Raw genomic sequence first — 19,307 nt, 5'->3', positions numbered from 1 at the left:
ATTTCAGTGAGAAATAATGTACAGGTTCTCAACCCACTTAGCAGGCAGAGTCCACTCAGCCTCACATCTATAAGTGTTCTTCACTCAGTCTCAAGCTCCTAGACCACGGCATTTTTCCCCCCTCCTCCCAGGCCATGGCATTTTATCTGAAGATCCTCTGGAAGGCCATTTGCTTTTACCTACCAATGCAATCAAATGCTTTGATACACTTTTGTTAATATCTTACATAATTTATGAAATGAAGTAGGTGTGTGCTTAGGGAATAATAGAAATTCTTAGGAAACTGTCCATTATTTCATAGTTAACCTTTTTGTATACGTTATCCATTCCCAAGAATATACATACAACCAAACTTGAACAATAGTTTTCTTCACTGAACAAAGTCAACCTAAATATAGTTCTTGTTTTAGTTGAAGAGTAATTTTGAGTCTATATTCTTTTTTTAGTAGCTTTTATCTTCTTAGGATTATAAAAAAAGGTAATTCTATTGCCATAGGTATTTACAACTGTGTAACAAAAATTTACCTGAAAATTTAGCAGCTTAAAACAACATATTATCTCACATTTTCACAGAGTCAGGAATAAGGGCACAGCTTAGCCAGATCCTCTGCTTCAGGTCCTCTCAGAGGGGTGCAATCAAGGTACTGGCCGACTTTCTCTTCCAACGCTGGAATCAAGATGTTGGCTGGCACTCTAGTCTTCGCAAGGCTCAGCTGGGGAAAGATCGGCTCTAAGCTCCTTGGTGGGATTCTTTGCCAGGTTCATTTCCCCTCTTGGGTTCTTGGGCTGAGAGCCTCAGTTTTCTCTGGCTGTTGGCTGAAGGCTCTCTTCTTGTCACATACATCTCATCAAAGCAAGAAACCAGGAAGACAAGAGAGAGTGCCAAGAAGAGGGAAGTCATAGTCGTCATACCTAATCCTGCAGGTGACATTCTGTCACTTTCACTGCATTCTATTCTTAGATCCAGTCCACACTCCTAACAAGAGGCGGAAATCATTAGGAAACACGTCAGAAGATGGCCACCACGTGTAAATCAGATATGCTTTTTTTATGTTTAAGGTCACACTTGGCCAATGAGATCTGTTTTTGTGTGAAGATGAGCCCTCTCAACACTGCTTCACAACTTCGAGAAGCACTTTTGCTTTCTGGAAGCAAGGCACATCCTGAATTTGCTTATCCCAAGACGCGGAATCAGCAATTCTATAGGAACCCTTGTTCATTTTAAGGAAGAATAATATTTAAGACCCTGGGTATAGAAATGCATGCTTTGTTTTGTATTAGTACTGGTGTTAAGTTAACCCACGCCAATGACAAGAGCCTGAAAATGCACATATTTTAAAATATCATTAATTCAGTTTGATAGAGTACATTTCAGTTACAATGTAACATATCTAGTTGATTTTTTAATCCCACACCTAAAACTATAATCGTAGCCACTATTTTAAAAGTATATAAGCCAGCCCTGACTGGTGTTACTGTCCCACAAAGTGAAAGGTCGCCAGTTCAATTCCCAGTCAGGGCACATGCCTGGGTTGTGAGTTCAGTCCCCAATGGGGCACTCAATGTTTTTTTCTCACATCGATGTTTCTCTCCCTCTCTTTATAAAAATAAATAAAATGCTGTGTGTGTGTGTGTGTGTGTGTATGCCATAACATTTTAAACTAAATTTCAGGTAACAATGTTACTACTGGTAACATCCCACTAATTATGTGTAGCCAGGTTACACTGTTACAGCTATTGGTTCTATTGTATACTTTTATCCAGTTAGTTTATTTTTAATCTAATGGTTTTAGAGTTAATAAATAATAATTTTCTTTCTAGTAAATCTAGTTTGAGTTTTAGGTAGACTATTAGTGAGACTTGAGAATGCAAAACTATGAACCTATGCACAGAAAAAATTGGAAGAAGGTAATGAGTGGCAGAACTGTGAGTGATTCTTTCTGCTTATCTATAGTTTGTCAAGTTTTCTGTAATGAGTGTGTGTTATTTTTATGATGGGAAAATATTGTGATTTAAAATGTTAATACCTAAGAAACTATATGCATGTAATGAAAGTATATTATAGCATTTTATTAAGATTTCTTATATAGCGACCTTGCCTAATATGCAGACTGGGGCAGAAGTAGGTTTATCATTGTTTGCATCAAAAATAACACAATCATGCTCAATCCACTGAGCTACACCAGCCAGGGCCGGAGTTTATTCTTGATTAATAAATAATAATACAAGAATAAACTCGGGCCCTGGCTGGTGTAGCTCAGTGGATTGAGCATGATCTGTGAACCAAAGGATCACAGGTTCTATTCCCAGCCAGGGCACATGCCTGGGTTGCAGGCCAGGTCCCCAGTGGGGGCCACGTGAGAGGCAACCACACACTGATGTTTCTCTAACTTTCTTCTTCCCTTCCCCTCTCTCTAAAACTAAATAAATAAAATCTAAAAAAAAAAAAGAATAAGCTCGGTTTCCCATACTCATGACTATAAAACTTCTTTTGCCTCACCCCGTGTATGTAAAATAATATGATTGACATGATTTTCTAAAGAATTCATCTATATATATTTATAATATTAATACCAGCATTTAACCCATTATTGGGTAACTACTGTATATGTGTTCATCATTTGTATTGTCATGTGCTGTTTTATAATCTAGATGAGAAATATTCGATTGTCTGACTTCACTGAATCCTTGAAAAAGATAAAACGCAGCGTGAGCCCTCAAACCTTAGAAGCGTATATACGTTGGAACAAGGACTTTGGAGACACCACTGTTTAAGCAAATACCTTTGTAAGCCTGCAGAACATTTTGCTTACCAAGAGAAAAAAACACACCACCTTCAATGAATAACTGGAAGCTACAGAAACTCAGCCTAAGTTTACAGGACGTTTCAGAGTCTTAAAATCACTTGTGCATCCAAAAAGATAAACCATAAAACAAATTTAAAGAAAATATACAATGCAAATGGGTTATTTTGTTTAAGGCCTTCTTGCCTCGATGGTCATGGTTATCCTAATGGGCAGTGTAAGCTAGAGCACAATAAAAACTGATTCTGGTCTTCTTTACCAGTATAATCAGAATGTAAATAATGATTTGTATATTGTGTTGCAGATGAAAGTATTCCAGAGACAGGAAATGGTAGAAGACACAAGAGCTGTGGGTTGTCTTCTGATGTCTTTTTTTATAACAGTAAATTTTCCCGTTTTCCTGTCTTACTGTTGTCTTTACTATGGGTGATTGGAAGGCCAAAATTAAGTTTCTTTTTTTTTCCTTTTTACAAATTGTGTGCCAAAAGAAACTTTTTTCTGGATGATAGTTATAGGAAAAAGGATTTCAAAGGCTTTTTCTTCATAAATTTACAGACATTGAACAGTTGTTCTTTTCACTTTTTATTTTTCTAGAACCTTTCTACCCAACCATTTAGAAAATGGTATGACAGCAACAAAGCAAGTCTAGTGAAATAGAGGAGGAATTTGGAGGTTTTGAGTCACTCTGTCATACAACATGTAGATCAGTCCTCATGTGATCACAGTATTTTTTCTAATATATTGGTCAGGAATCTCTTGTAGACTGTTAACTTATTTCTAATGGAATTTATTTTCTGCTAGAATTATTCTAATATTTAAGAAAGCCAATTCTGACAGCTGTAAAGGTGGTTCCTGGGCAAGACAAGGAAGTACTAGGAGCTAGGACATTTCTAATTTATTGCTTATTACTTTCTTACTGTTTACAGGATAACAATAAGCCAGTGGATCTACCATCTTTTACTCTTAATAATTAGTAATCCCTTCAATGAAACTTTAAAAATTACTGAATTTTTATAAATTGCATACATTTTATAGGTTTCTTGTGCTCACTTTGTTAAAAGGTTGTTGTAGTCTGTTAATCTGCCTTTTGTTTCTCCAAAATGTACAGTAATTCTGTTTCTTGTTTGTATAAGTATGCCTGAATTTTTATTATGCAAATGTCATTGTAGCAAGTAGAGACTCATATCATTGCCTTTTAAATATTGTAATAAAGGCAAATGGGTATTTGCTCTTAGTTTACTGGTTAAAAGTTTGTTTACAGAAATTTTCTTTGGTGCTTTTATGTAAAATGTCATGGGTGGAAAGAGTAGTTTTATAATAGAATAAAAGATTTTTCATTCAGGAACTATCTTTGGATTTGAGAGAACACATTAAAATTAAAACCTTGCCCCTACTAGATGAGAATTTTATAATGAAGACATACCTTCTTAATTTTACTCTTGCTCTTGTTAAAGATTTATGTAAATACAGATGTATGGTTTCTTAACATCATATGGGTTTTGTAGACATATTTTAAATCATGTCACTTCTAATCATGACTTTTGAACTCCCAGGATAAGAAAAATTAGGGTTGAGATAAATAAAAAAAATTTGAAGCCAGAACTATGTATGCTCTAGATCACAAGTAGTATTTTTAAGGTCTCAACCATTAAAATGTCAATTATAAAATATTCATAATCAAGATGATAAAATATACATGATGATAAGAATTGGAAACATCCCAAATTAAAACATTTTCAGTAAAGCTCAAATTTCATTTTGTATTTTCATTTAGAAAGGGTTAATATTATTGATACTTGGGTAACTCATTAGTCATATTAAAGGTTTATGTGCTTCAAGCTCAACTTTTAAAATATCTTTGAAATCATAATTTTATCTGGAATAAGTTAATGTAGCTCACTACTTCTTTTGGGAAAGTTTTTAAGTAACAGAGATTTCAAAGTATTAAAATAAGTAAAAGTCGAGTTAATAATGTCATAAACATTGAGTCGGATGTACAAACATCCATCCATGCATAGAAGTGATTTTACTTACCTGATCGGGTCTGAAGTTGAGCTTAGTGCTGGAGAACTAATTTCTGTGACTTACTTTGACCAAGTTTTATTTTCAGCTATGCGTCTTTCATAGAAGGGCCGTGAAAACAGGATAATGATCATAGTAGGAGGTGTAAGGGGTTGTTGGTTTGGTCTTTTTCAACATAGGAGTTGCTGAGGTTTTTCGAGTTAATATTAGACTTAGATTGTAACCTTCTGCATTGAGCTCTGTGTCATATAACTTTCTAAAAGTAACGCTTAAACCTTAAATTTTAGCATGCTCTTCATGTCAGTGTGGCAGAGTTTTGTAAACTGAATTAAAATTACTGATGTGCTGGACTCTTAACCAAGGGAAAGAATCGACACTATCTTTCAAGGAATTTTAAAGGTAAAAGTTTATTCTAAGACAGTTTGCCCATTGAGGTTATCCAATTTCTGACTTGCAAATATGCTTTGTTTGGGGGATGAATTGGAGGAAAAGCAGATGCTAGAATTCTCATTTAAGTAAATATATAGCAGTCTTTGTTTATAGTGTAAAATTCTTTATATTTTGTACAAAACTAATTCTTTTGGTAGAATGAATCATTTAGTGTTTGGTTTTGGACTCTGAGTCAAAGATTTTTCCTTTAAGTGCTTGTCTCCATTTTAATGTGGTCTTTTGTACTTCGCAAAAAATGAATTAAAAGTTTCAGTTGCATAAAGTGGGGTTTATCCTAGTGGACTGGAAATAAAGCATAAACTTTATTTTGCCTTTTTTTAAATTTGAACCATTTTGAGATTTTAGAGGTTGTAGTCTGGTAATGAAGGAGTAGCTTATATTGGACTAATTCTTTTGCCAACAATTATAAACTCTGAATAAAATATAAAAATGATTGGAAGACTCTAGAGGCGGTAACTGCACAAACTAATACACCAGAAGAGATTCACATTTACTGCTTTTACCTGGAAGAAAATTTCTAGTTTGTGCTGTGTGCTTGGAAATAGAATTCAAGCATAGTATGATGGTCTTGCTCCACTGAGGAGTCATTAGGGGCTTCTAGAACAGCTGGAGATTAGGAAGGAAGTCTTGGAAAGTAGAGTGCTTCACACAGATAAGCCCTCCAATCTGCCTACAAATTCCTTTCAAATTGAACCTGTGCAGTGTGACATTCAGAGGAACCCAACAGAAAGCAGTAGTTGAATTCTAAAGATCTGAATAGAGGTGGCAACGGCTAGGGTCATACAGAGTTTGCAACTCAGATTCCAGAGCTTAAAATCTGGCTTTCACAGCATCCAGGTTATCTGTCAGTAATTTAAAAGAGAGCCAGAACAAAACACAACATTCTTTAGAAGAAAACGGGATCCAGTCTTCACAATATATCAGGCATAAAGTCAAAAATGACTAGGAACACAAAGAAAAATTACATGAACCATAATCAAAAGAAAATATAGAAGCAGATAATTCATATATAGGAATTAACAGAAAATAATTTTAAAACATTTAAAATGTGTTAAAGGATTTATAGGAAAAGGTGTGAGTTGAACTGATTTGGAGTCTCAACAAAGAAACTAAAAACTAAACAAAGTCTGGCAATGAAAAAAATCTGAAATGAAAAAATAGTATCTGAAATTACAAATCTCACTGGATGGGCTTAACAGTAAACTGGACACAGCAGTCTGTATCGTGTTGAAGGACAGCCAAGACAATTATCAAATTGAAGCATAGAAAGAAAATCAGGTGGAGGTTCGAGGCCTGTGGTACACAATATCTGTCTAATGTAGCTGTAATTTAGCTGCAGGAGAAGAAAGGAAGACAATGGGACAAAAGACATATTTTAAACAATAATGCCTGAAAATTTCCTGTTAATTTTGAAAGATGCCAACTTAAAAATTTAAGAAGTTTGCCCTGGCTGGCGTAGCTCAGTGGATTGAGCGCAGGCTGCAAACAAAAGGGTTGCCAGTTTGATTCCCAGTCAGGGCTCATGCCTGGGTTGCAGGCCATGTCCCCAGGAGGAGGGGCATGAAAGGCAACCACACATTGATGTTTCTCTCCCTCTCGCTCCCTCCCTCCCTTCCCATTCTCTCTAAAAGTAAATAAATAAAAAATTTTAAATTTTAAGAAGTTCAGTGGTCCCAGCAGAATAAATTCAATGAAGATCACATCTGGTTGTATCATATTGCAGAAAATTTAAAAATTAAAAGCAGCCAGGGAAGGGACATGACATTACCTTCAAATAAATAGAGTGATGGCTAACTTCATCAGAAATAATGGAACACAGGAAATGATAGAATGACATCTTTAAAGCATAAAAATTAACCTAAAATTTCATATTTTTAGAATATGAAGGCAAATAAAAGCTGTTTCTGATAAATGAAAACTAAGAATATGTTGCTACCAATCTGACATACAAAATACCTTAAAAATTTTATCAGCTGATGGAAAATGATCCTCAGTAGAACTTGCATCTTTAGGAAGGAATTCAGAACTTTGGAAGTGATCCGTGTCAGTAAATACGAAAATTTTTTTTACAAAGTATAGGGGGATTAAATGGTAATGGAAAAACATACAATAAAGATTGAATTTAAAAAATAAAACAAGTAGAGTGTGGTATTTATATGAAGATATAAAAGAATACAAAGTAACAGGACATGAACAGACAGTAAATGGAATTACACTGAAATATTATTACACAAAGTGATACGCTATTAAGGTAAGATAGACTGATTAAGGATGCAAATTGTAATCTCAAAATCCAGAAGAAACCAAGCACCTGCCTCTTAGAGTCCTCCTAATGGAATTAGAGAGTGTGCACTTAATTTCTCCAGTGTTAGTTGATGACAGCATGTGCAAGGGTTAGGCCTGTATTAGGCAACAGAGAACAGCTCTATCGGGGAGTGGTGGGAAACTTCCCCTAAGTGCAAATACCCAGATGCCAGCCAAGGGCCAACCTTACCAGCCGGACTTTCAAAAGAATAGCAGTCTTAGGCCTGCTGTTGTAACTCTTCTTCACAGTGGTTCAAAATGGGCCCTGGCTGGTGTGATTCAATGGATTGAGTGCTAGTTTGTGAACCAGGTCACTGGTTCGATTCCCAGTGAGGGCACATGCCTGGGTTGCAGGCCAGGTCCACAGTTGGGAGTGCGTGCACGGCAACCACACATTGATGTTTCTCTCCTTCAATTTCTTCCTTATCCTCTCTCTAAAAATAAAATCTTTTAAAAAATGGTCACAGAGGAAAGAGGACCTTATTCACTAGGTGAGCAGAAGCGACCTGGCTGAAGAATAAGCACACAAGCATAGAAAAACCAGTGTCTGTGGGGCAAAGTGTCAGTAGACAGGGCAGATTGGTTACATCTGCCAATCTGCCATCTGCCATCTGCAGGACACCTCACCAAATAAGTCAATGTACTTACCACAGTGGAGACCCCTTTCTCACTGTCAGAGGAAGGAAGTATGAAACTGTGGGGTGGGTTTGGAATTGAATTTAAGAATAGGAATTCATGATTTAGGATATGTGAAAATAGGGGAAATGTAGGTGTATGTGAATGTGCAAGTGTGTGCATGTGTGTCCACATGCATATGTTCCCTAGTTCTCTCCATTGAGAGGCCTGGGAGCAGTTACACCCCCCCAAAACAATATGCACACACAGCACCTCTTTTTTTAAATTTGCTTGTTTATAAAACCTATTCCCTTCCAAATTCTTCAATGTCTTGCTCTGCTAAAGCTGCCATGTTTTTACGTGTGTTTTTAAAGTAGCACCTTTCATCTCAGTATCAAAATCTTATCTACCCCAACAAAATCACCCTAGACTGGGTGGCTTAAACAAGAGAAGTTTATTTTCACAGTTCAGAAGTGTGGCCAAATCCAAGAAACAAGTGCTGGCCTATTTGGTTTCTGGTGAAAGCTTGCACTGGCTTGCAAACAGCCACCTTCTCATGTGGTGGCAAGACAAAGTACCCTGGTGTCTTCTTAGGGTACTAATCCCATCATCATGAGGGTCTCGTCTTCTTGACCTTAACTAACCCTAATTATCTCCCAAAGACCCCATGTCTAAATACAATCACATTAGGATGTAGGGCTTCAGCATAAGAATTTTAGAGGGATGCCAAAGTTCGTAACACCCACTAAAAACCAGGGCTCCTTGATGAAATGGTCAATTCCAGGGTTGGGGCAGAGACACTTACAGTGGTGGGCAAAAGTAGATTTCCAGTTGTGAGTAGGCAAAACAAGAGTTCTTTCAAAAAATAATTTTAGGTTAAAAACAATATGAACCCACTCTTCATTCACTGACTGTTGCGTGTGCCCTGATGGAGATTGAACCTGCAACCTTAGCGTACGGTGACCATGCTCCAACCAACTAAGCTGCATGGCCAGGTAGTTGATTCTTTTCTTTTTATTTATTGTATTATTTTCCATACAAAGAACAGTAAACCTACTTTTGGACACTCCTGTACAAAATGAATCCAGAATATCTTATGCCAGAAAAGAAAGTGCTCCAAGATTGGTGAGGATGACTCATTGATTGGAATGGCTCCCACTGGGCAAATTTGAACATCAAAATAAGTAATTATAGTAATGGGTTATAACCCATCAGATGAAATAAATCATGAGCCACGGTGGCTATATACAGTGTATAGATAAATACAAGAACAAGTTGAAGTGTGATGTAGATTGAAGTATTTACATAGTTTCAAAGTACATCCCCACAAAATACTAGAATGGTGGGGTTTTATAGTGAAAAAATCTGGAAGATGCCACCTCTATCTAATGAAAGTTATTAATGGGACAAATTTCACATAATAGGGTCAATGAGAAAAATGCAGTATGACCTCTAATTCCTTGCCACCTCAAAGTGGCAAGGTCATTAAAATCAAATAAAAATGTACCATACTGAAGGGAATAAACAGAATGACAACTAAAAGCAACCTGTGATTGACAGCTGGTTACTTCCGACCTTAACCCTCGCACTCCTTTGAAAGGCTCGCAGTCCCCGTAGCTGGCTCCTTCGCTGGTAAGGAACGCAAGAACAGCCGGGAAAAGGCGAGATCCGGAGGCCAAGGTTCGCACTTCCGTTCCCGGGTCGCTTGCAGCCAATCGGCCTCCGTTGCTCCACCCCTTCCGCTCTAGGGAAAAGCCAGCTGCTCAAGCGTTTTCCGGCAGGAGCTGTGCCGCTCCTTATCATGGTGAGTTGGTAGGGTCTTCAGGGTTTGTGTTGTAGGTAATGTCTCTTACCTCTCTTACCCCGAAGCAGCCTTGAAATGCCTTAACTGTCCGGAGGAGGGGTCGTCGGAGGTGTGCTTGGGTCCCCGAGGGAGAAGCGTCTGGAGCCCGAAAGTTCTCCCCCCGAGCTCTGATTTCCCCTGCTCTCAAACCTTGTTCCTTTGCCGCCGGTGATCCCGGGCCAGCTCCAGGCCAAGCTTTTGGCTCAGGCGAGTTCAGGGCTTCCCCCGGCCGAGATGCCTTCCTATAGACAGTCCTTGCCGGCATCAGTAGCTACAACACCAGTAAAAGATGTGAAAACAAGTGCACAGCAGCAACGACCGTCATAGTGATGTTTACAACAACGACGCTAACGCAAATAAAGAGGGTTATGAGTAGGATATGGAGGCAGACGCTCTGCTACTTGGCTGCTTTATTGAGTGTTAGATAGCGTGATTAGCCAGCAACTTTCAGAGAGCCAGGGACTGGGGGACAGGGTGTCGGTAGAGCATCTTACGGCAAATTGATTGTGGGGATGTGATTGTAGATCTCCAGTATAACTTATGGATTGGGGGACATGGTATTAAATTTAAATTTTGTTAGAAGGATTTGTCATTTTATGCTTGTAAAAATCCAGGATATAGTGCTCTGAACTTTAGCTAATAAAAAGCAGTTGATTGTAATTTCAGGATCAAACGAGGTACAGATCACTTTATTTAGGAAAGTGTAATGGGCATGGGCAAACCTGCATGTGAAAAAAGGACCACATTTCTGTGCCTAAGTCGTTGTCACTCTTAATTTTCTTCCTTGAGTGGATATGGTTGAGAAAATGTTATTCACGTACTTCTTTGTAAGTTTTCTGTAATCCCTCCTTACATACAGAAAGTGGGTACAGGTTACCTTTTCTGGCTGACAAAATAGCCCCCAGTTACACTCTTCCTCAAAACGAAGACCACTGTGCACCCAGAGTTAAATTTATAACACTTAACTATGGCACTGCCTTGCTTAAAGTCCAGATTTTTAATGGTAGCCCTCAAGATAAAGTCTTGTTTAGCATGGTCTACAAAGCCATCTGTCATAAAACTTATCTTTACAGCCTCTCTCTACACATGCATCCATCCATATTCCAGGCACAGTGAGCAACTAGCAGATCCACTCCAACAATTAGGCCTTTGCACCTAGTTAGAGTCAATCTGCCAGAGTCATTCCCCATCTCTTATTCTCCATCCTTATCAGCATAACCCTTACATGTTCTTTAGTCTCTTTCACAAGCCTTTCTGCCATTGTCACGGTCCTGTTAGGTACTTCCTGTGTGCTTCCAGGATAACCTGGGGCTTTATACCAGTAACGTCTCACCCTTACCAGACTGTGTTAAAATTACATATTTATTGTACTTGTCTTTCTCACTTCCTAGACTGTAAGCTCTTTGAGAGCAGGGCCTATGTTTTCACTGTTATTCCCAGAGTCTTGTACAGTGCCTAGTCCAGAGGAAGTTTTCAATAAATATTTGTTTTACAAAACACTGAATAAATGACTATGGCACTAAATTTTTATGCTTGATACGGTAGTATAGGGAAATGGGTGCATTTCAGGTTTATTTTTAACGTTTTGGGGAAGAAGGATTTTATGAGTTCCCCATTAAGTATTATTTGGGAATATGCAATGTATATGCAAAGCACAGTACTAAGAAAATGGAAAGGAACCATAACCCTTGTCATTAGTGAAGTTACTAAAAAATCAACTTACAGTGCAAGATGATGAGATGAAGGCTATCCCATGGTTAGGTTACAAAGTAAGCATTAAAAAAACACTAGTTTGAAATAAACTAGGAATGCCTCAGGTAGAAAGTGAAACATGCCAGAGAGTACTTCTTGCCTTAGTCCCATACGCTTAATCTACTATTCATTATTCAAGGAGCTTGCTACGAGTTACAGGGCTATTAGAGCTTGGGTTAGAAGGTCTGGCTTTTGTACTCTGGAGCGGGGTAGTCATCAGACCCAGGTGCACCGTCCCATCCTTGAGCAAGAGGTAAAACCGAAAAGAAACAGACTAAATCATTGAAAGTTTTGATTTGCAGATTATAAAATTTGGAGTTCATCCTAATAGCCATGGAGAGCCAATATAAGTTTGGAAAGAGTGGCATGAAAGGATTTTTGTTTTATTTTCAGTATCAGATTGGTGTTAGAATGGCCCCCTGCCGTCTAGAAATCCTTTATTGATGGTCTTAACTTGAAACTTAACAAATAATCGAAGGCGGGCTGAAGTTACAAGATACCCAGTGATGATAGTAGGAAGCACAGTTATCTTGGGGACCAAAAAATCTCACATGTAGTCCTTTAAGAACAGAGTATACTAATTAATATCAGCATTACCTCACAAAGGGAAATAGTATATTGTTTCTTTTCAGCTGAATTGGATTATAGAGTCTTAGGGTTTCACAACATGCCCTGCTCCTAATTTGGATGCTAAAAACGTAACACTTTCTGGTGCTTAATTTTTATATTTAAAAAAAAAATAAAGTATTTTTTTACTTTATTAATTTTATTATGGGAAATTTCAAACATACATACAAATAGAGAGAGATAATATAATGAGTCCCTATGTAGCCATTACTTGGCCTCAGCAATGATCAACATTCTGCTATTTATGCCAGATTTCTAGACTCAGCCTTATTGCCTTCCTTTCTGAGTCTCAGCACTGCGACCTGTGGCATGTCTAAGCTTTAAAGAAATAAGCTGTGCCTTGTGGCAACCACTGAGATGTTCCTGGATGCTGACTGTTGGGGACATTATGCCTCTGCTTGAACTGGATCTGAAAGTTTTCCACATTGTCCATCTAATACCCAGTTCCCTGCTTTCTGTGGAGCATCCGTGTCTGAGTCAAAGCGGACAATTACAGTGAGGTGGAAATGTGCTGTGCTTGTTACGGTGATTGTGACCTTGACTGTCTAGGAGAGTGTTTTGTGGGACCTAAAACCCATGTATGGCACTTAGCAGTAAAGTTAGGTGTGACTGTTACAAATTATGAAGGCTTTTTTCTCCCCTAGGAAGGATTTTTTTACTTTGCTTTTGTTTTTTTTTATAGCTTACCATCCCAGGGTTTTTTTTGTTTGTTTTTGTTTTGGGGGTATTAGCTTCCTAATGGAAAAGTATATAGTAAAATTAATCAATTTTTTTCCTTCTTAACTTCTTGTTTTTATGTCCTGTTAAGAAAAGTCTTCAACTCCAAGATTATAAAAATGGTACATTCTTAGTTTCTTCAAGTACTCTATAGTGTATTGTAATTTTACAATAATAAAAAATTAGAATAAGCAGTGTGGAGTAAGGAGCCCGTTTTCCCTTTTTCCGAACATCACTTTCTGCATCACTCATGCCTTCTCCCACTGATGGTGGACACTGCCGGGATCATCAGCTACCTTCCTATCTGTGCTTGAACTCTTCCTTATGCTCAGGCTTTCCCACGTGGCTTCCTGACCTTGAGAAGTAAATCCCAGTCCAGGCACCACTCGGTCTCCTCTCTCACTGGTCACCCTGCTGCCAGCTCCTTCCTCTGCTAGCCCTGTACCACGCTCTAGCAGGAGCCGCAGATGGCAGGTGCTCTTGAGTGCCCGAGGGAGAACCTCAGAAGCTTTATAATAGTAACAGTTACCAAGCCTTTCAAACATAGAGCTTTAATCAGGTGAATTGTAATGTTTTCTTTCCTGTAGAGCTAACAAACTTTTTGCCTTTCTGGTTCAAAATTTGCCTTCCCATTTAAAAACGAAGTGTGGTCTGGAGCTGATATGCCCGGGTTCTTTATATTCGGCCATTTACTAACATTGGGCTCTGGAAAACTTACTTAAAGTTATTTCTACCTTATAGGATTATTATGAGAATTAAATAGACAAATATATGTACAGTGTCTAGATGAGTATTTGGCATGTACTGAGCATTCAATAAATGTTCATTATTACTATGTATTACATCACAGGAACTATGAAGAATAGACACTGTATATTTTTGTTTGTTTTAAAGGGGACAATTCATCTCTTTCGGAAATCACAAAGATCTTTTGTTGGCAAGTTATTACAGGAATTTAGACTTGTTGCAACTGACCGAAGGGTAAGTTGTTTCTATTCCTTAATTTTAATTATTCCACAAACATAATGTTGAAAAAAGGTAATTTTTAAGGCAAATAGAAAACACTCTCAACCCCATCACACTTTTCATTTTTTTTTATGTTGGATAATTTTTTAAGTATATTTTATTGATTATACTGTTAATGTCCCAATTTTTTTCCCTTTGCTCCCCTCCACCCAGCACCACCTTTCCCTGCAGTAACCCCTCCCCGCCCCCCACTTAGTTCATGTCCATGGGTCATGCATGTAAATTTGTTGGTTTCTCGCTTTCCATACTATTCTTCACTTGATCTTGGCCAAAAGGCCCAGGAGCGATTTTCCTATACTATTCTTAACCTCTCCCTGTCTATTTTGTTCCTACCAATTATGCTTCTTAATCCCAGTACATGTTCCCCTTTCTCCCCCTTCCTCTCCCAGCTGATAACCCTACGAATGATCCCCGTATCTATGATTCTGTTCCTGTTCTGATTGTTTGTTTTGTTTGTTTTTGGTTTTGTTTTTTAGATTCAGTTGATAGTTGTAAGTTTGTTTTCATTTTAATGTTCATAGTTTTTATCTTTTTCTGAAGTATGTCCCTTTAACATTTCATAGAATAATGGTTTAGTGATGATGAATTCCTTTAGCTTTACCTTGTCTGGGAAGCACTTTTTCTACCTTTCCATTCTAAATGATAGCTTTGCTGGATAGAGTCATCTAGGTTGTAGGTCTTTGCTTTTCATCACTTTGAATACTTCTTGCCAGTTCCTTCCAACCTTCAAAGTTTCTTAAGAGAAATCAGCTGACAGTCTTATGGGAACTCCTTTGTAGGTAACCCTCTGCTTTTCTCTTGCTGCTTTTAAGGGTCTTTCTTTATCTTCAACCTTTGGCATTTTAATTATGGCGTGTCTTGGTGTGATCCTCTTTGGGTATGTTGGATAATATTTAATGTACAGTTTCAGTACTTTGGCAGTTGTTTTGCTTGGGAGGAAGGCAGGCTTTGGTTAGTTTTTATTTTAGCTTTAAAGAGTCTTAAATAAAAATTATTTTGTGGTTGCCTTATGTTAGTAATTTTTTAAAAATGGATATATCTGAAGTCAGTTTTCTCATTTTTAAAAAAATTTGTTTATTTTTAGAGAGAGGGGAAGGGAAGGAGAAAGAGGGAGAGAAGCATCAGTGTGTGGTGGCCTCTTGTGCACTCCCCACTAGGCACCTGGCCCACAACCCTGGCGTGTGCCCTGACTGGGAATCAAACTGGCAACCCTTCTGTTCACAGGCTGTCACTCAATCCACTGAGCCACACCAGCCCCAGCTGCCTTCTCATTTTTGATGTAGGCAGAAAAAAATGCTTTAGGATCATAAATAAAAAGATGTAATTGGTTCTTTTTTTGGTTGACCTTTTAGTTACTGTTCTGTGTTCATTGTTCTCATTCTTGTCTTAATTATACTATAAGCTCCCTAAGGACAATGACTGTGTCTCTTTTGCTCACTTTTTAATAAGAGTATAAAATAAATACCCAATATATATTTGATCACTTTTAAATAAACAGCTTCAATAGAATATAATAAACAGTAGTAATGATGTTGGCCTTGTATTGTAATACTATGTTAGAAACTTCTCTTTTTGCTTTACCACTATATCTCCTGCTTCTAAAACCTTGGAGTATAGTTAGAACTCAGTAGTCTTAGCATTTGGAAATATTACCATACCCTGAATGTTAAACTTCAAGAGCCAAGGATAGGGAATTCATCTGCTTCTTGTGTAGCTAGTCCATTTAGGATGATCCCTTGAGAACGGATAGATAGCTCTGTATTAGGATGGGAAGGAACTGTATTGTAGAACTAAATTCCTTAACAAAGTACTTTATTGAGGCCCAGTATATTACAGAATAGGCAGCAGGAACAAAACTGATACAGGAATCCTGAACTGTATAGATAATCTCGATCATAATTTAAGTTTTAAGAGATATAGCTATCTTATCTCTCTTCACTACTACTTCTGTCTTAGTTCTTGATGATTTCATATTTCCTGTGGAAGATTCTTATAACTCTCAGTTCCTTACTTCCCCACCAAAAATAATCTTATCCTTCTTCCTTTCCAGCCACTCACTTCTATGGTCAGACTATAGATCTTATAATTTATAGTAACTATAATATATCTTCCCATTATCTCAGTTGTAAGCATTTTATTCATTAGTCAACATCTCTCAACTTTCCAGTTAACTTCTTCTGTTATCCCAACTCCAGTAACTCTTAGTCTTACTAGAACCTCCAGTACATTGACTCTACCATATTTTTACTGTTTTTCACCTCCCTTGTCATTACGTGTTTACTTACACAATTTAGATTCCATGAACCATCATTATCATTTTCTTACATATGCCTTCAACACCTTCCTTCTTTCCTTCTCTCTGTCATACTGCCTGTCATACATTCCTGGAAAATCCTGAAGTTCACTTTCTTTTCACTCTCTGCAACTGAAATTCACCCAAGCAACTGAATGTAGCCTGAGAGAAACACAAAAACCATGCTGACTGGTCTCGCTTTAAAGTCCCAGTGAAGTCCCAATGGGTGTGGATCGGTTGGCTGGGCATCATCCTGCAAAGCGAAAAGCTGCCTGTTCGATTCCTGGTCAGGACACATGCCTGGGTTGTGGGTGTGGTCTCAGTCATATGAGAGGCAACCCTTTGAGAGGGAGAGATATAAATAAATAGATATGTGTATGTGTATATATATGTATATATATTCTTTTTTAAAATAAATAAATTTATGATCAAGCATGCCGTTTGTGCTGCCCATATTATATTTTCTTCATTCAATCTCCCACTTTCCTAAATGACTATTTCATACCATCTTCTTGCACTTCTGCCCTCAGAACTTCCAAAAATTTGTTCATCCTCACCCTGACCTGTTGACTTAGCTTTGTGTTTCAGTACGGGAAAAGAAGTAATCAGAATAAAACTTCCATATCCTATCCTTAGCACACCTACCAACTCTGCCTTCCCTCCTGTTTCTGTGAATGAACTGTCTGGTCTGCTACACATGGCCATTCTCTCTACTTGTTGCCTAGCCAAGGACAATGTTCTGTAATTGTTCCTTCTGTCTCTTGCCTCATTGGTCCTTTTTGCACCATTCTTCTCTCTCTTGCATCATAATTACTTGCTGAATATTCTACTTGCAGCTACTGATTCGTTTCTTTGCTTTTATACCAAAAGTACTTAAAAGACTTGTCTTTACTCTTTCTGTTCACTTTCCCTTCTCTCTTTCTCTTTCAAACACATACCAGCCCAACTTTCTTCCCCATTATCCAGAGATAATGGGGGGGAAAGCAGAGACTGCTTTTACAAAGCACTTTCTGCAATGAGTATCAGTAGTCATTCCCATTTCCTATCTTAGTGGATCTTCAACAGCATTTGACAAAATTTGGTCACTTCTTCCTCAAAGTACTTCATTCATTTGGACTCTGAAATGCCACTCTTGGTTTTCTTCCTACTTACTTGGCCATTATCTTTAGTCTCCTTTGTCACTTTTATCTTTATGATCTCTTAAGTTTTGAACTTCTCAGGGCCTAGAGCTCCCTCCAGTCTCCGTTGTTTATGTTTGAACATCTAGGTGACACTATCACTGTCATACGCTGATGGCCCTGTTTTATATCAACCCCTGACTTCTCCACTGCCGCTAGATTGCTGTATATATAATGACCCTCTCAACATCCACTTAGATATGTAATAGGTATCTCGACTTCATTATGGTCACATTTGAATTTTGATTGTCTGTCGTTCCTCACTAAATGGCCACTCTGTTCTTCCACATGCTCAGGCCAGAAACCTTGCAGTCATTCCTATCCTTCTCTTTTCCTGACAGCTCACATCCATTTTTAAAGTAAATCTTGCTAGCTCTGTCTTCAGTATAATACCCAGAATCTGCCTCCTCTAATACCGTCTTGCCACCCACAAAGGCACCCATCATTTCTCACATGCTTTACTGCAGTCACATTCTAGATGGTCTTTCTGCTTCCATCCTTGCCCATGCAGTATATTATACCCAGAAAAGTCAAAGTGATCTCTTAAAAATTGAAAGCTAATTCATGTTCCAGCTCTTGTGGAATAAATTCCTATTCCTTTCCTATTCTACATCGAGATCCTGCTTGGCGTAGCTTCACATTGGCTCTCATCCGTCTGGACTAGCTGTCCTCAGCCAGACACTACTCCCTTTCCAGGGGTTCGCTCTGTCATTTCCATTTCTCTCCCACGTGCCTGCATGCTCACCACCTTTGCCTCTTTAAGACTTCTGGTCACATGTTACCAAAGAGGTGTTTTCTGATTATCCTGTCTAGAATAGCAACTCTCTTTTTTTAAAGATTTTTAAATTTATTTTTTAGAGAGAGGGGAAGGGAAGGAGAAAGAGAGGAAGAGAAACATCAATGTGTGGTTGCCTCTCATGCGCCCCCTACCATATCAGCTCTTGCATTTCTGTTACCTATCCTTACCTCACCTGCTTCACTGGTTTTGCTCCTGGGTGTAGGGAAAGTTCCAGAATGGTGTCTACCATAAATTCGTGCTGCTAATCCTTGTCCTCCTCTTTGATGATTCAGTAGTATACTCACTATAACAGCTTCTGCAGATTTTCTCTGGGTTTAAGGTTCCAGTCCTACTTCATCAATACCCCCTAATTTTAGAAAACGGCCTTGGTTCTTTTCTGGAGATTTATAGGCTGTTAGCGCTGTGCTATTTCACTGCCACCTCATTCTGTCTTATAGTTTCTCTGTCTCTCCGGTCACTTTCTTATCCTTCCCACCTTTCCCAAAGGTACTGTTGTTCTTTTCTAAGCCTATACCTTCCGTCTGTGTTCTAAAACTGTGTTTATCCCATACCACATTTGACCTTTGCAATTACCTGTTTAATTTTAACACCTTCAAATACCTGCCTTTTCACTAATTTCTCTCACCTGTACTTTCAAACAATCATGGGTCTCCCTTATAGGGAGTAGAGTGGAACAAAAATAAACACTTCACTTGATTCTACTTCCTTTACTTTTAGGATACCCTTCATCCTTCCTCTAATTCCCAGCTATTTCCAAGGTTCATCTCAGGTCCCCTCTCTTCTAGGAACATCTAAACCGTGGTCATCTGTCCCTCTTATGTGGTCCTATTGCATATGGTTATTTGGTAAATAACCCAGTTCTGCCCTTCGGGAAGCG

General features: G+C 38.2%; 2 protein-coding genes across 5 annotated transcripts in view; both read left to right on the top strand.

Moving 5' to 3' along the window:
* SPAST (spastin) overlaps positions 1-5,581 on the top strand; it is a 54,646-nt gene extending 49,065 nt beyond the window's left edge. For all 4 annotated transcript variants that reach the window (XM_037066633.1, XM_037066631.1, XM_037066632.1 and 1 more), the window contains one exon: positions 2,653-5,581. In XM_037066633.1, coding sequence (XP_036922528.1) covers positions 2,653-2,775 — 123 coding nt within the window. In that variant the 3' untranslated portion in view covers positions 2,776-5,581. The remainder of the gene's footprint in view (positions 1-2,652) is intronic.
* Positions 5,582-9,866: 4,285 nt separating this feature from the next.
* SLC30A6 (solute carrier family 30 member 6) overlaps positions 9,867-19,307 on the top strand; it is a 34,753-nt gene continuing 25,312 nt past the window's right edge. Inside the window, exons 1-2 of the mRNA XM_037066627.1 lie at positions 9,867-9,999; positions 14,029-14,115. Of these exons, the coding sequence (XP_036922522.1) occupies positions 9,997-9,999; positions 14,029-14,115 (90 nt within the window). The 5' untranslated portion in view covers positions 9,867-9,996. The remainder of the gene's footprint in view (positions 10,000-14,028; positions 14,116-19,307) is intronic.

This window comes from Sturnira hondurensis, unplaced genomic scaffold, assembly GCF_014824575.4.
Source record: "Sturnira hondurensis isolate 20B ecotype Veracruz unplaced genomic scaffold, ASM1482457v3 Scaffold0016663, whole genome shotgun sequence".
Taxonomy (NCBI): Eukaryota; Metazoa; Chordata; class Mammalia; order Chiroptera; family Phyllostomidae; genus Sturnira; species Sturnira hondurensis.
The sequence above is the reverse complement of the archived record's forward strand: the minus strand, read 5'-3'. Positions and strand labels throughout refer to the sequence as shown.